This window comes from Diabrotica virgifera, chromosome 3 (genome assembly GCF_917563875.1).
Source record: "Diabrotica virgifera virgifera chromosome 3, PGI_DIABVI_V3a".
Classification (NCBI taxonomy): domain Eukaryota; kingdom Metazoa; phylum Arthropoda; class Insecta; order Coleoptera; family Chrysomelidae; genus Diabrotica; species Diabrotica virgifera.
Window position 1 is genome coordinate 169,693,185 of NC_065445.1, and position 23,424 is coordinate 169,716,608.

Below are 23,424 nucleotides of genomic sequence, written 5' to 3' on the forward strand. Positions count from 1 at the left end.
TTGTTCTCCTTCCCATTCCTCCTTGATTCTCCTGTTTCTTTTCTGATTCCAACAGTTCCAATGTTTGGAATTTTCTCTGTATGAATGTTTGCGTCGATTTGTAAGTCGATATCTCTCTACTGTCCCCGATGTGGTTTTCGTAAAGTCTCCTGGTTTCGTAGTCCCATTTTGTTATGCTTATTCTGGCTATTAACGGGCTCCATGATTCTGTGTCTGCTCCTAAGCCTCCGATGGCTACCAGGCATTCGTGGAAGGTATCGTGTAGCGATTTCAGTGTTCTAGCAGAAGCTTCCTTTACTTCCTGCGCTTGGAGCATCCTGTCTATTAATTTAAATAATATCATCTTCGGGTTTTCATATCTTTCCTTTAGCATATTCCAGGCCACTTCATAGTTGGCTTCTGCTATGTGTAGGTGCTGTATCATTCTGTTCGGTTCCCCTTTTACTTGTGTTTTGAGGTACTGCATTTTTTCTGCGTTCGATAATTGGTTATGTTCGGGTCTACCCCAAAATCCCGACAGCCAAAATCCCGACAGCCACAATCCCGACGGCCAAAATCCCGACACGCCAGAATCCCGACAGGCCAAAATCCCGACAGGCCAGAATCCCGACAGGTTTGATAAGTTTATTTTAAAATATAATTACATTTATTTCTTGTTTTTTGTTTATGGCCATCTGTTTTTTATTTTTTGTTACTAAACAAAAGTATTTTGTATTAAAAGTATTAAACAAAAGTCGGAATTTTTACTTATGCGAGGATTGTTGCATGTCGAGATTTTGTCCTGTCGGGATTCTGGCGTGTCGGGATTCTGGCGTGTCGGTGTTTTGGCCGTCGGGATTTTGGCTGTCGGGATTTTGGCTGTCGGGATTTTGGGCGGCACCGGTTATTTTCATGTATCAGTTTTGTGAACAGATCGTGGAAAGTTCTCCACGTTTCATATTTTCCTTCGAACTCCGGGTTTTACCTGAGTGAGCGTTATGACGTCTCTCCTCTGTGTACTGTCTGGCCGTTCCGTTCCTGGCCGTATCCTCTTTAACGTTTCCTTGATATTTTTCTGTAAGTATGTTATTCTCTCCAGTTCTCTATTCTCCAACGAGTCTAGCTCCTCATTTATTGTTGCTTCAATCATGAGAGTATTTATTTTCTTCATATGTTCTTTTAGCTCTGACTGCAATTCTTCGTCCCCCTGCAACTTTTGTGCATTTTTTGTAGTAATACAATTTCCTCGTAATACGAGTTCCTCAATTTTTTGTTTTATTATTTGTATTTCCTTTACTTTCGGGGATTTTCCTCTCTTTAGAAAAGGGAAACACTTTATTCGAAGAATTCGAAGATACGGCTCTCATATACAACATGGTGATGTCAACAGAGAAAACTAAATCGATAGTAATATCAGCGGAACCGAGACGATGTAAACTGGTCGTAAATAACAAAATAATAGAACAAGTGATGGAAACGGAATACTTAAGAGTAAAACTGTCAAGCTACGGAAAAGTGGAAGAAGAAGTACAAAAACAGGTGAACATGGCGAACAGAGCAGCAGGATGTCTCAACAACACAATCTGGAGAAACAAATACCTCACAATAGAAACGAAAACCAGGATATATAAGTCAACAATAAGACCGATAATGACGTACACAGCGGAAACAAGAGCAGATACGGCGAAAACACAAAAACTGCTGGAAACAGCAGAAATGAAAGTCTTACGAAAAATAACAAACCAAACTCTAAGAGACAGAGTAAGAAGTGAGGAAATACGAGCGAGATGTGGTATAGACAAAATAAAGATGTGGACCAAAAGAGGAAAGATAGAATGGAATCAACACATAGAAAAAATGACAGAAAATAGAATGGTACGAATAGCAAGAGACAAATCGCCAAATGGAAGATCATTGGGACGACCGAGGAAAAGATGGTCAGACAATGTCAATTGAAGCTAAAAACCGAAGTAAAACAGGCATTGAGCCTATTTATAAAGTAGGAAGAAGAAAGAAGAAACACTTTATAAACCTGTTTGTAGTATTTTGATTCAAAATATTTGTCTTTTGTCGAACCGCCTTCTAGCAATTTTTCGTGATTATTTTGAAACTTCGCTTAATAATCATCTAGTTTGTCCTGACGTTCCTTAATGTACGCTGTATTTTTTCGTTTCTTATAATCCTTCTTCATGTTTGTTGTCGTCTTTATAATGTCATTTCCTAATTCCGACTGTGCTGCATACTATTTTTCCATTCTGTTTTGTAGATTTTTGTATTTTGTTCTCAAATTCGCAATAAATTAAAATTTTCTTTACAATTCTTCAGCAGTTGACGTGTTAAATGTGGTATACCTTGTGTGTTTATAAATAGACCGTCACCATCTACAATTTATTAATACCAGCGTTATGATTTTGCTGATTTCGCAGTCTTTTGAACTTGAACTGTTAACCGCGCATTGTTATGTAAGGTCAGGGAAAAATTTTATATTTCGTATTGCAAATTTTTAATAAATACCTATAATGTGCAGTGGCGTGCTGGCCATATAAATGAATCGGTGCAATCACCGAGAGGCCGCGGCCTCTCGAGGCCGGTCAAATAGGTTTTCACAAAAATTTTTAGATGCGTTTTTTTAATTTTTAATCGGATGTTAATTTTGCTAATAATATTAATAAAACATTAAAAAAAATCAAATTTTTTTTATTGTGAAATACAGTTTCAACTTCAACAAGTAAATGAGTAAGACTCTATAGTCTATATCAGCGGTTCTCAATCTTTTTGTGTCATGTACCACCAAATACTTTTTATTATTTTTGGTACCACTTAACTGAAATACATATCTAAGTAGGTGATCTAATTAACTATAATAGTGGTACTGATTTTGGCTGTTTTTGCGTTTTGTGTACCACCTCAAAAATGAAATGTACCACCAGTGGTACATGTACCACAGATTGAGAACCGCTGGTCTATATACATAAATAGATTGCTACAGATAATATTATTTATTTTCATACATACAAGTATATTTATGGTTTTCCAATTTCCTTCAAACATGTATGTACTCTGCAGAATTAAAAAATGGAAAGACGTCTTGCTCATTTTTGACCGAATTATTGAAAGTACCTATCTAAAAACGATTTGATCAAGACAAATTACAAATCAAATCGTTTTATGATGATATTAGCACTCTACATCCTAGAAATTTTGATACAATAAAAAAATGGTATGTATATCTTTGATGGCATTTAAATCATTTACTGAACAATTAAGAAAGTTTTATCCTACCATATCTGCGACTGCAATTAGAGAAGAACTCATGGATTTTGCTGATAAATGGATTGTATTAAAATAGGATTTTGCAAAATACTGAGATTATACAAGATGGAGTTAATGATGAATATGTTCAGCCTACAGAAAATATGAAGGATGATATTATTAATCCAAGTGATAATGAACATGAAGTAACAAATGACAATATTGATATCGTGAATACCTCACCTCCGTGTGGCACTAAAAAGTGTAAAGATTGTATAGCTTGCTGTTATGCTGTTTTGCATAAGTACAACTTATAGCAGTACGTGTTTATCCAAATTTAAATAGTATAATATAAAGCTTTTATTAACTCTTTCAGTGACACAAGTACATATCTTTCGAAAAAAGCTTTTCAACATTGAAATACATCAAAATCGGTTAAGAAGGACTTTAACACAAAAACACTTTTATGTATGCTAATGGCTATAGAAAAAGAATCTTTGTATGAGCTTAAAAATGATGAAATAATCGACGAATTTGCTCAAAAATCTATTTTAATGCGGAAATTATTGATCGAGAGTTTAGTAATTATTTGATAAAATAATTGCAAAATAGTCCAGGGCGGATCTGTTTTGAGGTGGACGTTGAGAGGTGACTCAAATTTTTTTGCAGAAATTGCTTGAAAATAAATCAAATAATATTTGAGTTATCCTCCCTCTCAAAAAGGTCCGGAACATTGTTTAAATAATCAAAATGTCAAAAATTGAAGGTTCGATTGAATTCGATTTTTTCTTCGTTTTTTGATTATAACTTTAAAAGTATTCATTTTCGAGAAAAGTTGTACTGATATAAAAGTTGCGTATTTAAATTTCCTACAATATAAAATTGGTTAACAATTTAAAAAATAGTCACCATAGTTGCAAAATAGCAATAATTGCGAAAAAACCATACAAAAACAAGTATTCGCATTTTACGTTTTTCAACCATTTATGATACACTTAGGACCTTCATATTTCACCCAGAAAAACTTTATGATACAGTAAAATAATACTGTAAATTTCTTTAACATCGGTTTAATAGATTTTGCAAAATAAATTTTGCAATCCACCTTTCGCAAAAAAAAATTCATTTTTTCAAAATGTTACAGGACTGAAAATAAAGCAGATAGCAAGTTAAAAATTTTTTTGCTTATAGAAGTGTACTGTACCTTTCATTTGCAATTTTTAAAATTAAAATCGATTAATTACCACGGCGTCAGAAAATTTTTGAAATAAACAATAATTTTTGGTGCTACGCGCAGGACAATGGTGTTCGATTCACGCAAGTTGATTTCCACCAAAATTTATTCCAAACTTTATCTAATATATTATTTTCTTACTCTATATTTTGTTGTATTTTAATATTTTAATTCCACAAAAATCAAACTAATTTTATTATTGTTTGTGAAATATTGTTTAAACAATTGCATATGTTTAAAAATAATAAACTTTTATTATTTAAGTTAAAATATATGAACAAAGAAAGTTTTTGCTAATAAAAGTGTTATTTCAAAGGATAGAGTATGTGTTTTTATTTTGCAATAAACAAATTTGTTTATTTATATCGAAATGTAATAAAAATTAAAATGTATCAATCATTATCAAAGGTCATTGGAATGCCCAATCAGAGCAAACTATCCGCTGTCCTGCGCGTAGCACCAATAATTAATGTTTATTTAAAAATTTCTTGACGCCGTGGTGTTGATCGATTTTAATTTTGCAAAATTGCGAATGAAAAGTACAGTACACTTCTGTATGCAAAAAAATTTTCAACTTGCTATCTGCTTTTTTTTCAGTCCTGTAACATTTTGAAAAAATGAATTTTTTTTACGAAAGCTGGATTGCAAAATTTATTTTGCAAAATCTGTTAAACCGATCTTAATGAAATTTACAGTATTGTTTTACTGTATCATAAAGTTTTTCAGGGTGAAATATGAAGGTCTTAAGTTTAGCATAAATGGTTGAAAAACGTAAAATACGAATACTTGTTTTTGTATGTTTTTTTCACAATTATTGGTATTTTGCAACAAGGGTGACTATTTTTTAAATTTTCAACCAATTTTATATTATAGGAAATTTAATTACGCAACTTTTATGTTAGTACAACTTTTCTCGGAAATGAATACTTTTAAAGTTATAATTAAAAAACCAAGAAAAAAATCGAATTTTTCCCTAATTTTTTGACATTTTGATTATTTAAACAATGTTCCGGACCTTTTTGAGAGGGAGGATAACTCAAATTATTATTCAATATTAAATCAATTATTATTTGATTTATTTTCAAGCAATTTCTGCAAAAAAATTTGAGTCACCTCTCAACATCCAAATGTACTAATATTTTTACAGATGTACCCTGGTCTAAAAGAATATTTAGATTATTGCGTTGTATTAACATTTTAAATATATTATTAAATTAAAGTATTTGCACTGTACTTGTATTTGTATGCCCGGTTATAGATAAATGAGAAATTTAAAGAGATAGACCAATTGGTGTACAAATGGTAATACCATTTGTACACCAATTGGTCTATCTCTTTAAATTTCTCATTTATCTATATAAATCTCATTTATCTATTATAAATACTCTCTTGTATAATTGATTTACTAAAATTCAACTTAATACATAATTGAAAAATTCTCAATTTTATTTTACTTGTATGTACCTTAATTACATCAATTTCATATTATATTGATTTAGGAAATTATGGTTTCTGCCTTACTGCATACAATATTGTCAATGTTAATTTATTATTATTTGTAAGATTTATTATTCTTAAATGAAAAAATATAACAAATTAAGAAAAAGGTCATTGAATTCAAAGTTTTATGTTTGATTAAAAAATAATTTATATTTTTGTTTTTTTTAAATACCGAATAAAACATCCTGATAATAGAAGGTAAAATGAGGATGGGAGGCCGCTTTTCTATAAAATCACCGGGCCGCTTGAAAAGTTCCAGCACGCCACTGATAATGTGGACAATAAACTATTCTGAAATTAAATTACGTTTGAACGCTAGTCTGAGAAAATGAACTGTTTATAGATTAAATCAAATTTTATTGAATGATTATTAGATAATTCAGAATATTTAAAAAATCTTTTTTATTATTTTTTTCCTATCAAATCTATTTTCTATTGAACTGTTTGTAGTTTTAATTCGAATTCAAACAATTATTTATAGGGGAATATTTTATAAATTGATAGTATTCTGGCTGTACAGTTTGAAAAATGGTAAATGTTGAAAGACCTATTTTCAGTGAAGACTCGGTGTCTCTATCGGTTGGCTCTATCTGGCTCTCTAGATGGCTTTCTATGGCTCTGTAGAGTGGCTCTCTGGCTCTGTAGTGGCTTTCTGGCTCTGTAAGTGGCTCTCTGGCTCTGTAGTGGCTCTCTGGCTCTGTAGTGGCTTCCTATGGCTTTGTAGTGGCTCTCTGGCTCTGTAGTGGCTCTCTGGTTCTGCAGTGGGCTCTCTGGCTCTGTAGTGGCTCTCTATGGCTCTGTAGTGGGCTCTGTGGTGGCTCTCTGGCTCTGTAGTGGCTCTCTGGCTGTGTAGGTGGCTCTCTCTGACTCTAGTTGGCTCTCTGGCTCTGTAGGTGGCTCTCTGACTCTGTAGTGGCTCACTGGCTCTGTAGGTGGCTTTCTGGCTCTGTAGGTGGCTTTCTGGCTCTGTAGGTGGCTTTCTGGCTCTGTAGTGGCTCTCTGCCTCTGTATTGGGCTCTCTGGCTCTGTAGTGGCTCTCTATGGCTCTGTAGTGACTCTCTATGGCTCTGTAGTGGCTCTCTGGCTCTGCAGAAGCTTTCTATGGCTCTGTTGTGGCTCTCTGGCTCTGTAGGTGGTTCTCTGGCTCTGTAGTGGCTCTCTGGCTCTGTAATGGCTCTCTGGCTCTATAGTGGCTCTCTGGCTCTATAGTGGCTCTCTGGCTCCATAGGTGGCTTTCTCTGACTCTGTAGTTTCTCTCTGTTTCTATAGTTGCTCTCTGGCTCTGTAGTCGCTCTCTGGCTCTGTAGTGGCTCTCTGGATCTGAGGTGGCTCTCTGGCTCTGTAGGTGGCTCTCTAGCTCTGTAGTGGCTCTGTAGATTGGGTCTCCTGGGCACTGTGTCGTCTGGTTATTGATGGTGTTGTTAGGTGTCAACTGTAGTTGTTGGTGGCTCTGTGGTTTGTCTCTTCTTGCTAGAGATGTTTCCACATTGATGTCTTCTTTTGCTCGAGAAGGACCATGAATAGACTCGGCTCAGCTCTACCTTCGATCGCCGATATTGAAACACCAAATTAAAGATGAAATTTTATTTCTATACAACACTCTACCCGGGAGCCCTAAAATTCTACTGGTCGACGAAGCCTTACTGTATTACTGGTCTGACTGTTAAACGGATAATAATCTCTGAGACTACATGTTGTCTCCAGGAGGTGACTCTAATGAATTATTTAAAGCCACATCTTTACTCGAATGAATGATTCTAAATGTATCCTTTTCTCGGTGGCAATAGTATTGGGGTCAGGGCACACGCGACTAACGAACAAAGGTTTTTATCCAATCATCAAAATTAATGTATCATAGCCAAAAATATTGTTTATGATTTGCAATTAGTTAACTAAATTAGCCCGCACATGTAAAAATATAATAACAAATTGCGTTAATGTGATACACGGGATGATAAAAAGATTGTTTAATATCGGATATGAAAATGAATATTTGTGATTAAACATTATTTTGCCTCATACTGTACTTCCAGTACTGATTACTAAAGCTTGTGTGTGCTCCAAGTTTTAAGTTCATTAATTATTACAGTTGAGCCCATGATTCGTTACGCGTGCGTCATCATTTAGAGCATACGAAATAAGTTGAAAACATTCCACGCAACAGCAAGTGACAGAAAGTGGCTACTGGTCCGATCATGGATTATATTAAGAAATTTGACGTTATCAAATAAATAAAATGTAAAATGTTAGTTTTGCTTTAAAATTTTGGTGCCGAAATACATCTACATTTGAAGCAGCTTAATAGATCCTTATAATATCATTAGTGTAATTAAATATTGGTTATAATATAAATATAGGACAATAAAATATTTTCTTTTTATTATTTATTTCTTTTACGGAAACTTGTACAAAACCATTCCTTAATTGTAAATGAGGTTAACTTTATATGAAATTAACGGAAAAATAGAATACACTTACCTTAAAATTTCAATCTCCCATATAAAATTAGTAGTGAAAACAACTGTTTGTGTAATATAAATAACTTCTAAATGCAAAAACAGGACAAAAAACAGCAAAAAAATCCAACAAACTGACAGTGACAAGTAAACAAACCAGAAACGTCACAAACACAAATTGTACTTAAAATCTGAAAACGTCCCAAAAGTCTTTTTTGTACCTTATCTCTTTTCGATGTACTGAGTCTAGAGCGTTAATAAAAATAACATGTGTCTTTACTTAATAACAGGCAGTAGCTGGTTTGTCTTTAGTTTCATGCGTGGAAGACAATTATGCTAGATAAAAAGTATGTGTTTTATTTCGCCAGGTAATAATGACACACGGGAAAAGAACCCTGGACTCAACTGTATATACATTCTATTTAGCTGACTTTATTAATGTCCTTACAATTCGATCGATATAACATTTTTAGGTAAAGAAGGAGAGTTCAGGCTGAATCACCCTGAAGTCGTAGCTGCTCTGTGGGGAGACAGGAAAAACAAACCAAAGATGAATTATGAAAAACTATCAAGAGCTTTAAGGTACTACTACGACGGTGATATGATATCTAAGGTGCATGGCAAGCGGTTCGTATATAAGTTTGTGTGCGACTTGAAGCAACTTTTAGGATACAGTGCAGTCGAGTTGGCAAATCTGGTCAAGAATGGTGACCCGAAAGATTGTTCATAACTAAGAAGTTGTATTTATCTAAGGTTGTCCCTAATAGTAAGCAAGTGACAGCTCGTGGTTTGCGCATACGTAGAAAAGAACTTTCCAGAAAGAGACAGGATAGGGCATAAGTAGGATTTACCGCGAATGTGATATTACCATGTCAAAAATTTGATTGGTATTTGAATATTACCAAAACACTATGAAACTAGTATGTCGAATAAATTCATTACTTTAGAAACAGACGACTTTAAAAAAATCAGTGTGTTGGACATTACGTCATCAGTGTTGGCGTAATTACGTAATCGACGATTTTTTTAAATCAAACCGGGATCAGCGGACAATTATTTGAAAGGTATCCTAATCAGCTTTGCAACAATATATTATTCGAATATTGATTTCTACAGGGTTAACCAAAATCATGTACTTGGTTGAGTATGATGCAGAAGTTTCTAATAAATTCATTATTTCAGAAATAGAAATAAAGCGGAATATCTCAGAAAACACCCATCGCAATTCAACCTTTTTTCCTTTATAAAAAGCTTCTTATCGAGTCTTTTCCAACGCCGTTTCCTGAATTTAATTTAATCTAATAGTTACCGAGATATTCTATTTGGTTTTAAGCCAAAAAATTACTACATAGTTTTATTGTTCTACAGATATATTTTTTTAAATTATATCTTCTAGCTAGTACAACTTTGGAACAAATAAAATTAGGACTATTGGATGTTAACAGTAGTCTTTAATGTAAAAATTATATAGGGGTGTATTCTGTAACATTTCCGTTAAATCTAAGAGGCCTCTAAAATTTAAGTTTCAACTGTCCTCCAAAACTTTTAGTTTAGATTGACATTCTGTAAACACATATTATAGAGTATATAGAGGACCGCTAAAATATTTTTTAGAGGAATCCTCTAAAAGGTTTCGGAATAAATACTGCAACGTCGCACGTTGATCGTTTTTGAACTCCTTTTAACCTAGAAATTGACCAAAAACTGACTGTCAGAGGCCAAAAATCTTAAGAAAGAAGAAGAAATTGACAGTTTGCTAGAAAATAATATTTATTGCCAACCGTCACTAAAGTCATCCATTATTGTACTCATTTGCGGCAGTGAAGTAACACTTTATTGTACTGAAAGAAGAATTTTACTTTACCTGTCGCGATTAATCAAATTAACCGAGATTGAATGTAAGTCGTCGACAGTAGTAATCGAATGGCGAGTATTTGAGTGAACTTACAATTTATTTGCTTTAATTATTAAAAATATTGTACACAATTGGCGATATTATCAATTAAATTTATGTTAAAAAGGAAAATTCTGTAGTATTTTGTAATTCTATTCCTATAAAATAAATTAAAACTACCGATTTAGCAATTATTCAATATTGATAACTATCGATTAAAAATCGAAAGCGGCCATCTTGCAAAAGTTATCTGTCATCACTGTCATGAAATTATTATGACGTCTAGAATTGTTACGTCTAGAAATGTACGTAAGTGTTAAACCAATATCAAATTGTTGGCGATAAAATTTTGTATGCACCACGTCAGTAAAGACTCTTTATCGAACTCGTCTGTTATTCGCCTCGCTCGCTATGCTCGCTCTGCTCATAATATCAGACTCGTTCCATAAAGAATAACTTTACTGACTTGGTACATAAATAGCTATTATTTAATTATTTTTTAGTAAAACTTATATTTTCCAATTAAACATTTTATTTATAAAGTTATATGTAGGTACATTAAAATATTGCTGAAAAATTTCATATCGTATTTCTTCTCCTCTTCTACACTAATTTTGGTCAAATGGTCTATTTTCCATTACATTAAAGTCATCTTCCTCATCTGGTTCTGAACCTTCTAGAACTTCATCTTTATTATAAACATTTGACATCTTTTGTAATGTATTACAATAATTATAAATCATTTTTCCTGCAATAATAGGATTATAATTTAATAGCTTTAACAAACATTTTGATTTCAACACTCCACTTATATTTTCAATCACATTTCTAGGTAGGTACTTCTTATGGAATGGTAATTAATTAAAATTAGAATTTTGTTATAATATGTGTAGTAGGTACCTATGGCGATTGTAAAGTTAACTGAGACTTACCTTTCATTATTATGTATTACTTCTTCACCAAATACATTATAAAATGCCATTAATTTGCCGTTTAAAAAAAATGTTTATCTCCATTATAATACATAAATAACAAACTACTATTCATTATTCATATAAACATAACCAAACAAAAATAATCAAACTGCATTTAACGGACTGCTAAAAATTTAGCGGGCACGTCTTGGCATCCTCTAAAATATTCTGATTTAGCGGGGGTTTTAACGGTTTAGGTTATGATTTTAACGGATGCGTAATTTACATAATACCAAAATATTTTTAACGGGCGCTAAAATTTTAGAGGCGTCTAAAATTTAACGGAAGTTTTACAGAATACACCCGATTGGGTGGAAGGCACTTATGGAATGAAATTATTGGTGTCCTTGTTTAAAAAAAAATTAAAAAACGCTGAGACCCATCGATTTTTATATATAAATGTGCGCTGTTTAAACATAAATTTAAATCTTCAAGGTTGATCCATGCAAGCCTAACATGGTCTATAATAAGCTTTATTTTGAATGGAACACCCTGTATGTTTTTATATTTTTGAATCGATGGTGTATTCATTGAATTTTATGAATGACTTTTATGCCATCTATGGTGTATTATGAATATTATAGTGGGAAATTTTGAAATAATAATCATGCATTGAAACCACTTATGGAATAAAGTTGTTTGTGTCCTTATTTTAGAAAATTATAAAAAAATGCTAGGATCCGTCTTTTAAATTGAAATAATATAAATTTGAATATGCAAGGTGATTCTAGCAAGTGTAACATAGTCCATTATCTTTAACTTAAATTAAACACCCTGTATATTTTTGTTTTTAGAAGCTACTTAACAACCTCATTTCATAAATAGCTATTTGTATAACAAGGGAGGAAAGTGCTACTTTTCCTCCCGAGAATGAAGTTTACTGCCCGACGCGTACCGGAGGGCAGTAATCATTCAAGAGAGTTAAAGGCACTTTACTCCCATGTTATACATACAGTCGGAAAAATTAAAGAATAGGGCTTTTCATCGATTGTCATTTGTTTCGAGCTTCTGTCATATGTTGTATAATCTGTGTATTACATTAATATAGACGGATTATAGAACATATGACTGAAGCTCGAAAAAAATGACTGTGAATGAAAAGCCCTATACCCATGAACGATCACATCAATCACTTATTTTGTATTTGCTGTCTTTTTCTATAACAAACGTTTGTTATTTATAGAAAAAGACAGCAAATACAAAATAAGTGATTGATGTGATCGTTCATGAGTATAGGGCTTTTCATTCACAGTCATTTGTTTCGAGCTCATGTCATATGTTGTATAATACGTGTCTATTAACATTATACACGGATTATACAACATTTGACAGAAGCTCGAAACAAATGACAATCGAAGAAAAGCTCTATTCTTTCATTTTTCAGATTGTATGATTTTTCCACCTTCCTCAAATAACAAGTAATTTTTTCATTTTTAAATAATGTATTTATGTAACTAACAAACTTTATTAGAAAACTAAAACTAACAAGTAGGTACATTATAACTGTCAACTGTCAAATATAAGTCAAATTAATAATGTAAACATTGTTAAATTAAAATAACAATTTACTGTTTTTTACCATTCTGCAAAATACAGGGTGTTCTATAAATAAACGTTAAAATGTATAGATACTTACGTAATAGATAATAGAATATTGTATAGCGCGTTAATAAATTATTTCATCAATGACATACCATGACGTCACTTTTACTTTTACTCCCTAGGGAGGAAAAGTACGACTTTGCTCCCTACAATCAGGTCAGGAAAAGTATAGTTTCGATAAAGGTAGGTGGAAAATGTTTTATCTAGAGTCTGTTATGAATAATCTTCTTCTTAACGTGCCCTATCAAGTCCTCTTGACGTTGGCGATTAACATGGCGAAACTGTCTCCGTCTCGAGCTATTCTAAATAGTTGCTCTGCTTTCGTTACACCTGTCCACTCCCTGATATTCTTCAACCAAGAGGCCTGTTTTCTACCAATTCCTCTACGTTCTTCGACTTTACCCATCATAATAAGTTGAATGAATATTATATCGGTCTCCCCTTACTACGTGTCCAAAATAGGCCATCTTTCTAAATTTGATATTATCAAGCAGTTCGCGAGTAGCATTTGCTCTCTTAAGGACTGCCACATTTGTCAGCATAGCCGTCCATGGTAATTTTAATGTACGTTTGTGCATCCACATTTCAAAGGCCTCCAAACGGTTAATGGTGGATATTTTTAATGTCCAGGCTTCGACACCGTATAAGAGGAGTGACCAAATGTAACATTTAATCATACGCTTTCGAAGTTAAAGTTGCAAATTATCATTACAGAAGAATGACTTCATTTTTAAAAATGTTGTTCGAGCTATCTCGATTCTACATTTTATCTCTTTATCTGGATCTATTTGTTCAGTAATATGACAACCAAGATATTTAAAACTGGGTACTTTTTGAATTATATGACCATCAACATATAACCTGCTGCAGTGATTGGGACTAATAGAGATCCTAAACATAAAATTTCAAAGTTTTATTGAAATATAAGTTACTTTCTATCTATACCATCAACTAGGAGTTTTTTGATTGGATAAAAAATCTCAGTTTGGCGGCTTTTGAAACTGAGAATGTTTTAGCTAATTTAAATTTTTTTTTCAACACTTCATTTTTCTAAATTTTAATATTTTTCAAAAATCCTAGTTGATGGTATAGGAAATAACTTTCAATAATCACTATCAGTCCATCAGTGGAGCTATGTTATTTTTCACGGTGCTAGAAGTTGGCGCATAAATCGTTTAATTTTTAATATTTTTTTATGAAAGTGGTTTTACATGTACTTCTTTTTATAATAAATGCTCATGCACATTTTCAAAACAATTGGTACAGTACTTTTTAGTTTAAAAATTCCCAAAGAAGTATATGAATTTCGTACTTTTACACTAGGGTAGCCCCTTTAACAGATTTTAATCCCAACCGGTTTTTAAATTATATTGAAAAGTAAGATGTTTAATATTATTAGGTATTTGTCTCAGAATTTTTGTCCTGTGATACAGGTTTTGTACCATTTGTAAAATAAGTGAAATTAAAAATATTTCAATACAGTTTTAGTGTTTTTTTTTATTTTGATACTAAACAAACTCCCTATTTGGTGTACTTTAACATAGGAATCATATAAAACTAAATCTTTTATAGTGGATAATACAAAGCATATTCGCGGTGTGCAAGTACTTGGAGGGGATACGAGAAACGATCGTGCGCGAATAGCGGAGAAATCTTGCAACTTTCTAAATAATTCATATTATTGTCAATTGAAATTGTCAAATTGACGCATATTTCATACCTACTGTCATTGAAGAAGAAAAATTATATGTTGCTCACAATATTGAGGTGATATGCAATTATTCTATAAAAGTATATTTAATTAATTGTATTTTGCTTGCAGTACCTACTGCATTTTAATAACTAATTTTATTTACTACATACAATTGTTTACCTTTTAATAACATAACCTAAATCTTACTTTTTCTTCTTATAATTTTTTTGGGCTACGGCCTTGACAATTATCCAGCAACCAAGACCAATATGATTGGCGAGCTATGAAACCAGGTGTCGCTTTTCCGAACTTGCACGGTCCCAATATATATATATATATATATATATATATATATATATATATATATATATATAGATACATGTATCCATGTGACTTCCAAAGTAGATTCTCGTAATACGTTGTTACTTCATATATACCGTTATGACTTCCGATTTCGGAAGTCACAACGTTTTGCCTATATTTTTACGAATTTGGCTACTAGATGGTATCAGAAGGCTTATATTGAAAATTTCGCTGGAAGTCATATCGTATCTAACATACTCATAAGATCAGATTTTAGTTCGACGGTATATCACCAGCGCTAGTGTCCCTCCCGTGCTACTATACAGGTTATGTACACAACGCGTAGCGTCTTCCGTATACCACACCGCTCGGTGTGACTTCCGTTTTTTGGCAACCCTGTGTAACGGTTTCCAGACATTTATCTGTTGTAGATTCGCGGTCCTAATCGTACTTAGTGTTTTGTTTGCCTTTTGTTTTTAAACATGAATAATAGCAGATCTGCTTTACTTTTAAAGTTAGCCTTAAATGAAGGTACAATATGTGATTATATATCTCTATAATTATATATTTTCTGTACTTATTTCAATCTATAATATTTACTTACCTATTTACTTATATAAATTCATTTTTCTCGTGTTTTTGTTTACTTCCTTTTTTACAATGAACTTCTAATTTAATCTACATTCACCGGCACGAAAAACGGGCACCCTAAAAAAATGGGTAATTTTTGATGTCTCGTATCTCCCAAACCTTTGGTCCGATTTAAGTAATGTTTTTAATATGTTATAGCCTTATTATTTAACAATATAGCTATGATAACATTGTTGATAGACAGGTAAATTTTCATTGTATACCGGGTGTACCAATCAAACTGGGTTTTTTTCTCAATTTTCACAACACCCTGTGGAATATTCTAGCCTTTATAAAATATTTAAATTAAAGCCTAACTATAGCTCCAGGTTTTATTAACATTCTGTTTTTTTATTCATTCGCTTACGTTGGATAATAAAAAAGTTAAGGACTTTAACAACTAGCCATGTTCTTTATCGATACAGGTGTTTCTAAATATAAGTGCGACAAATTTTAAGGGGTAATTTCTGCATGAAAAAATAATGATCGTGTGGCAAAATAATTTTATATTTGCAAGCATTTGCGGACATAGCTTTATCAAGTAAACGATCATTATTTTTTCATGCAGAATTACCCCTTAAAGTTTGTCGCACTTATTTAGAAACACCATGTATTGATAAAGAACATGTTTAATTGTTAAAGTCCCTAACTTTTTTATTATCCAACATAAGCGAATGAATAACAAACAGAACATTAAGAAAACCTGGGGCTATAGTTGGGTTTTAATTTCAATATTGTATAAAGGCTAGAATATTCCACAGAGTGTTGTGAAAATTGAAAAAAAAACCAGTTTGATTGGTACGCCCAGTATACAATGATAATTTACCTGTCTAGAAACAATATTATTACAGCGATATAGTTAAAGAATAAGGCTATAACATATTAAAGAAATACTTAAATCGGAGAATAGGTTTAGGAGATACGAGCCATCAAAAATGACCCATTTTTTGGGTTTGGGGTGCCCGTTTTTCGTGCCGGTGAATGTATCTATTAAATAATCTAAATTATTTTTAAAAATCTTATTAAAAGCTTAAATACAAGAAATGTAGGTAAATGTTCTCATTTAACGAAATTTCCGAAAATTTTGTATTTTTTGACCCAAGTAGGCTGAAAAATCGATTTTATAGTTATTGTTATTTCGAAAGTAATAAAACGTGTAAAAATTACAAAAAAATTGAATGTACAATTACAATTGAATGGAATTAAATACACGATAAAATGAATCAAGAGCGATAAAAAGTTTAAAGTAATAAATTCTAGTAATAATATAAAATGCAGTAAACTCTCTCTTAAGGGGGTAGGCGCAAAATCTCTGTCCAATGCTATTTAGATACATTTATTTTTTTCGAATCCTGAGAAAACTAATAAATATTTTTTAAAACATACACCCAGAATGAAAGATAACATTATTACGGGGGACCGAAAGTCCCTTAGAATAAAAAAAAGTTTCTTTTGAATGAAATATTCGAAATTAAAAATCACACTAACTTTTCTCTTGTTTTTTCATCCCATTATCTTTATTAAAATAAACAAATATTAGGTATATAAGTTATTAAAATAAACATTATATAAGTTTTCAGGGACTTTCTGCCCTCGGTAATAATGTAAGCTTCCATTCTGCGTTTAAATTTTTCAAAAATACTTATTAGTTTTCTCAGAATTCGAAAAAAATTAATGCATTTAATTAGCACTGGACTAAGATTTTGCGCCTATCCCCAACGAGCACCTCCTCTATACGGACGGTATTTAAAACAAAATTCATTTGCCGATATATTGAGCCTGTACTCTTCCGGACAATCCCTTAAAATGATGTGTACCTAAATGAAAAAAAAAATACATAGATATTTTTTCCAAATATTTTAGAATACAAAACTACAATATTTATATTTTATTATTTCAAATTAACACAGAGATGACAACGAGTGATATTTAATAACTCTTTACCTTATCAGCAGTAGGTAATAAAAATCTGGTTCTAGTGTGGGATCCGTCATTAAAATATTTTGTGTGTCGGTCATTAAAAGAAATGTGACACCATACCGCGTTGCTCTAATAATACTTTAACATTGATATTATGTTGTGACTAAAGATGTTAACGGAATGTCTGCTTGGCAAAAGAAAACATCGGCACAATATCAATTTTCTTCTTTGATATGTTACCTATGTGTATGCCAAATTTCATGTCAATCTTAAGTGGTTTTTTAAAATTTATGGGTTTTGCAATATTTTACCGTCAGCGAACGGACTAATAGAAGAGGATCCGATATAAGGCCGATCTATTTAATGGATAACAATAATTATTGGATATGTAATTTAGTATGTTAACAATTATAAAAAACAAGGGGTGCATGATCTAATTTTCTTCTGACTATAATCAATTAATAATTAATAAATGACTTTTATCTACTCTATGTCATATTATAATTGATAAATTTTTAGTTTGTGAAAACTGTCATTATAGATAGCAGTGCTTTAAAGTAAGCATGAAGTAACAATGTATTTTAAATGGGATTTACTTTTTCTCACTGTTTTTGACACACTTTCATATAATTAAATATTCTTTCTTAACTTTCGCGTTTTATGGTGATGACATCTTCTTTTTCTTCAAGTGCCATCTCCGCGAAGGAGGTCGGCAATCATCATAGCTATTCGGACCTTGGAGACGGCTGCTCTGAAAAGTTCGTTTGATGTACATCCGTACCATTCTCTCAGGTTGCGCAACCACGATATTCTGCGTCTCCCTATGCTTCTTTTTCCTTGAATCTTTCCCTGCATAATGAGTTGGAGCAAGTTGTATCTCTCTCCACGTGTAATATGTCCGAGATATTCCAATTTTCTGGTTTTAATTGTATTTAAGACTTCCATTTCTTTATTTACCTTTCTCAGAACCTCTTTGTTTGTGACGTGTTCTGTCCATGATATTTTTAGAATTCTTCTATATACCCACATCTCGAATGATTCCATTCATTGATGCCGCATTCAAGGTCCAAGCTTCCATTCCGTAAAACAGAGTCGAGAAAACGTAGCACCTAGCCAACCTTATTCTTAGCTCTAACCTTAGATCTCTTGTGCAGAGCACAAGAGAGGTGATGACATAATGAGCAATAAATTACAAAAAAAAATTTGACAGTTTTGTGGTTTGAAAGAAATTAGAATTTTTATATGTCACAGTTCTAAGAATTGTAGAATAGAAATGAATTCCAGTGACGAAGAGTTACAGTATTTTTATTTGTTTATCGTAGATAAAATATTGTATGAAATTGTGCGTGAAGTACTTTTTGCGAACTTACGCGATGTATAGCACTCACTCCGTTTCATAAATAACTATTTTCATATATTAAAAAAAAATGTTTCGACCCGGGTAGATATTATTCCAGATTTTCTGATTTGGGCACAGAGTTGGATTGTTGGGGCATATATGGAGAGCAAGTAGCGCAACAACTATAAACTCAATTTTACAATGGAGACCAGGAGTTAGAAGGAGACGCGGAGGAACTAGAATAAATGGTTACAGGAATTAAAGGAAGATTTATATAGGGCAGGAATTAGAGACTAGCAGAAAAACAAAAGAGGATAGAAAGAAATGGAGAAGCATAGTCAATAGTATCGAGTAGCAGATTGGGAAAAATCTGCTCGAAAAAGATGGATCTAGATAGCTTTTTAGCGGGTAATCCCCACCTGGAGGGTTTAGCCATTTAATTTTTTATTACATATTATTATTGGTACATCAAAAATTAAAAGGACGGTGCCTGTAATAAAATCTAAAATATTAAAATTTTCTATAAGTTCAAATTTATTTATTAACATTTTTGATATAATTTTCGTAAATAAATGACTTACTATTAACACTTTTTTAATTAATTCCAATAAATCCATTTTACAGCAATAATAATATATTAGTATTTTTGTAAAATAAATATCAATCATATTATCATAAATAACACAGGTTTACAAAAAAAACTAAATTTCGGACAATTTGACGAAACCATATGACAAGGGGGTTTTTGGAGTGGCTGATCACAAATCCGGGGTCTGCTCACCTCTATCGCGTCAGGTAAAGGTCATTTCAAGGTCAAATCAAGATAAATCGACAGTCGCTCTGAAAAAGTATATTAGGGGGTTCTTGGGGTCGCTGAAGATGAATCCGGAGTCCGCTGACCTCTATCTCGTCTAGTTCAACGTCATTTTAAGGTCAAATCAACATAAATTGACACAATTGCTCTGAAAGTATAGGGAGTTTTGCGGTCGCTGATCATGAAAACTGCGGTCCGTTGAGCTCTACTACGTCATGTAAAGGTCATTTCAAGTTCAAATCAGGAGGAGTTAACAAAATTGATTTGACCTTAAATGGCCTTTACCTGACGTGGTTGAGCTCAACGGGCCCCAGTTTTGTGATCAGGGACCCCAAAAACACCCTAATATACTTTTTCACAGCGATTGTGTTGATTTATCTTGATTTGACCTCGAAATGACCTTCAGCTAGACGTGATAGAGGTCAGTGGATCCTGGATTCGTTATAAGCGACCCCAAAACCCTCCTAATATACTTTTTCAGAGCGACTGTCGATTTATCTTGGTTTGTCCTTGAAATAACCTTTACCTGACGTGATAGAGGTTAGCGAACCCCGGATTCGTAACCAGCGACCCCAAAAACCCCCCTAGTCATATGGTTTCGTCAAATAGTCCGAAATGTATTTTTTTGTAAACCTGTATAATCAAATGAATATCAATATTTTAATTTAAATAGACAACTTTAAAACACAGACAACTGTATTCACAGTAAAAGTTTCAAAAGATCACACATTACGCTCAAAATAGGAGGTAAATCTAGCAGACGAGTCGTTGTGACTTCCAAAATATGACAACACCGCTGGAAGTGACAACGCGCCTTGAACTACCCTTTATATGGAAGCCATAACGTATGCTGTACGCTTCGGTATATACGTATATATATACAAAATTTATTTTGGTAAATCCTTTCCCCTCAATAGGTAGACCCATTTTATAAGCCCCCCTTTTACCAAATACACAATTTTTAAAAAATAATTCCTAGTAGAAAAGGTGGAAGTCGGACAGCCTCTTCTGTATACCGGAAGTCACAACTTAACGTGCATCAATATATATATATATATATATATATATATATATATATATATATATATATATATATATATATCACGAATATTATGGGCAATTTGAACCCAAAAGTAGGAAAAGGAGAAGTAGAAGATAGTGTTGGACAATATGAACTCGGTTCAACACATTGATGGATAGTGCGTCAAATGTGTAAGCAAGTGTTGACACTAATATGTATTTTTGCAAATTAGAATAGGGAAATTGCTGAATTTTTTAGCGCTTATGGTTTATGGAAACAATGAATTTTTTAACATTTTTTGTAAATATGTGGACGACGACCATGGACGTCGTGTGTTCGTATAATGTTTATATCTGAAAGCTGACGTCTAAAGATTTTTTATCACAATTCGTTATTTTAAAAATGTCGCATATACACGTTGTGCCACATTGCATCAATAGAAATTAGACATCTATAGACGTTGTGTCCATCAACGTGTTAAGAAATGAGAGGGGGACCGATTGGTGGAGTTGTGTCAAGGGAACAGTCTGGTAGTTACAAATATTACTTTAAATTACGTAATCATGGACTCTACACCTGGAGATCACCTGCCGATAGTCATAGCAAAGTTGTTAGAAACCAGGTAGATTGTTTTAAAAAGAAATGCGTTCCAAAGTTCCCTTAAATCAGCAAAAATACCCTGGAGCTGACGCAGCCAATCCGGTTGTAACTTAAATTAACTGCATGTTGTCAATAATAATTAAATACAACGTTCATTTTTGTAAGATTCATTTTTAAAGGTACGTATCCATTAGGTTGGCGCTCCGTGTAACTGCTCCACTTAGTGGATACGTTGGTGCTCCCGCTCGGCGCTCACCCTCAGTGATTCAACCGGTTTGCGGTTTATATGTAGGAGCGCATGCCGTATCCATTAGTGCAGCTTCACGGAGCACCAACGTAATGGTTGGTACCTTAAGAGATCAGCTTTAAAAAAATAAACATCATTATTTAAAAACATAATGCTGAATCCAAAGAAGTAGGAATTGATGGACCAGAGAAGATTGTACACGAATATATACATCGAAAAGTATAAAGACATATAAGTAGTAGTAAAGTTACGAACGTAGCCTTAAGCCATTCTTTTGGAATGATGCCTGTATCATATAGATATTGTGTTGTACAGTTTTTTAGTAGGTATATCTGTTTGATCTTCGGCGATTAATAATTTTTGCTGGTATCTCGCCAGGACCTGTAACTTTATCTTTTGCCAATTTTACGGCATGCATGACTTATTGTGTTATACTGAGCCCAGTTTCTACTGTTGCATAGTTCTATGTTTCCTGTTTGCCTCTTTTATTTAAATAATCCGGTATGTATTGTTCCCATCTTTCTATTGTCTTGTTGTTATCAAGGATAATTTTACTTTATTAGGTATTTATCACCAGGTGTTATTATCACCAACAACAAATAAATCAATGAATAACTATTCATCGAATAAAAGGTAGTAGACGTTTATATTTTGTTGATTATTTTATTCATAGGAGATTCTGACCAATAGAAAGCTACAGAAATCTGAATTAAATCGATAATTTTTGATAATTGCCCGTCGCTAGTATATTACGTCAGATGCTCTTCGTTGCTACGAAAAAATACATTCAGTGACATTAATGACAATTAATGTTTTAAAAATTATAAAAGTGATGACTGTCAATCGTCAAATATTTATAAAAACTTTGTGTTTAATTGTACTAATTTGTACTTACATAAATAAATTACAATAAAATTTTGGTTTTGAACAGTTTTATTCATGAAATAATCGCAACAAATTGCACTCGAACTCTAAAATTAATATAGAATTTTTGCCCTCGTGACACTTTGACATAATTTCACTCGCCTTTGGCTCGTGAAATTAAAACTGTCAAAGTGTCACTCGGGAAAAATTCAATAATTGTAGAGCTCTTGTGCAATTACTACTGATAATTTATGTCAATATAATTTTGATAATTTAAAGTTAAACTGGCGAATTTACTTTCTTATAAATATTAATAGCGAGACTAACTTGCCAATTTATTCGAAGAGTAAGTAACTCTTATTTGACGTTAGTAAAATGGAGAAATGTCAGTTTATTGGTCGAATAACTTTATTCATAGAATAAACTACTATTTGTCGTTGGTGAAACCGGCGATAGAAGTGCTTAAGTAAGTAATCATGGTTTTCCAATACTACTTCTATTTCCTCACACTTGTTTTTGTACCATTTTTCCTTGGCTTCTCCTTTCTTTTTATTTACACTATATATAAGCACTAATACTATACCAATCCTGATGCAAAATAGGGTGGGAGAAACCGGTTAGACAAGCTATTCCGCTTTGTAACCAGTCCTGGTAGAGGAAACCAATTATTTCGGTTGGACCAGTTATTCCAGTTAAACCTGTTGTCCGTTTCATTTATTATCAGTTATTCCGGTTTGTCATTTACCCTACTCTTTCCCACCTTGTATAGTATAATTTGAGAATGATCTATGCAAATTGTACCTTAAGTACTAATGTAATAATATACGGGATGTTAATTGGGTGTGAGTACACGACTAGGATAAAGGATTATTTCCAGATTTCTTCGTGTCGAACACTTCAACTACACTGTAAATTAAATGCAACTCGCAGGTTGAAAATAATAAAAAAAGCACATTAATGGATGCGGTATAATAACCGAAAAACAACAATAAATTATACCATAATAGGTCTACACGTTATCAATATCATATCTTGCAGTCTAAGGGGGCATCCATAAACTACGTCGTAAAAAATTTGGACTTTTTAATACCCTCCCCCCCTC

The 23,424-nt window shown here is 32.7% G+C and overlaps 1 protein-coding gene across 3 annotated transcripts in view; it reads left to right on the forward strand.

Annotated features, from left to right (window-relative positions):
- LOC126881389 (DNA-binding protein Ets97D) overlaps nucleotides 1–14,372 on the forward strand; it is a 95,358-nt gene extending 80,986 nt beyond the window's left edge. For 2 of the 3 annotated variants that reach the window (XM_050645634.1, XM_050645633.1), the window contains exon 9: nucleotides 8,895–14,372. In XM_050645634.1, the coding sequence (XP_050501591.1) occupies nucleotides 8,895–9,151 (257 nt within the window). In that variant the 3' untranslated portion in view covers nucleotides 9,152–14,372. Of the gene's footprint in view, nucleotides 1–8,054; nucleotides 8,295–8,894 lie in introns of those variants that run through there. The other variant, XM_050645635.1, reaches the window with a different exon arrangement.
- The last annotated feature ends 9,052 nt before the right edge of the window (nucleotides 14,373–23,424 follow it).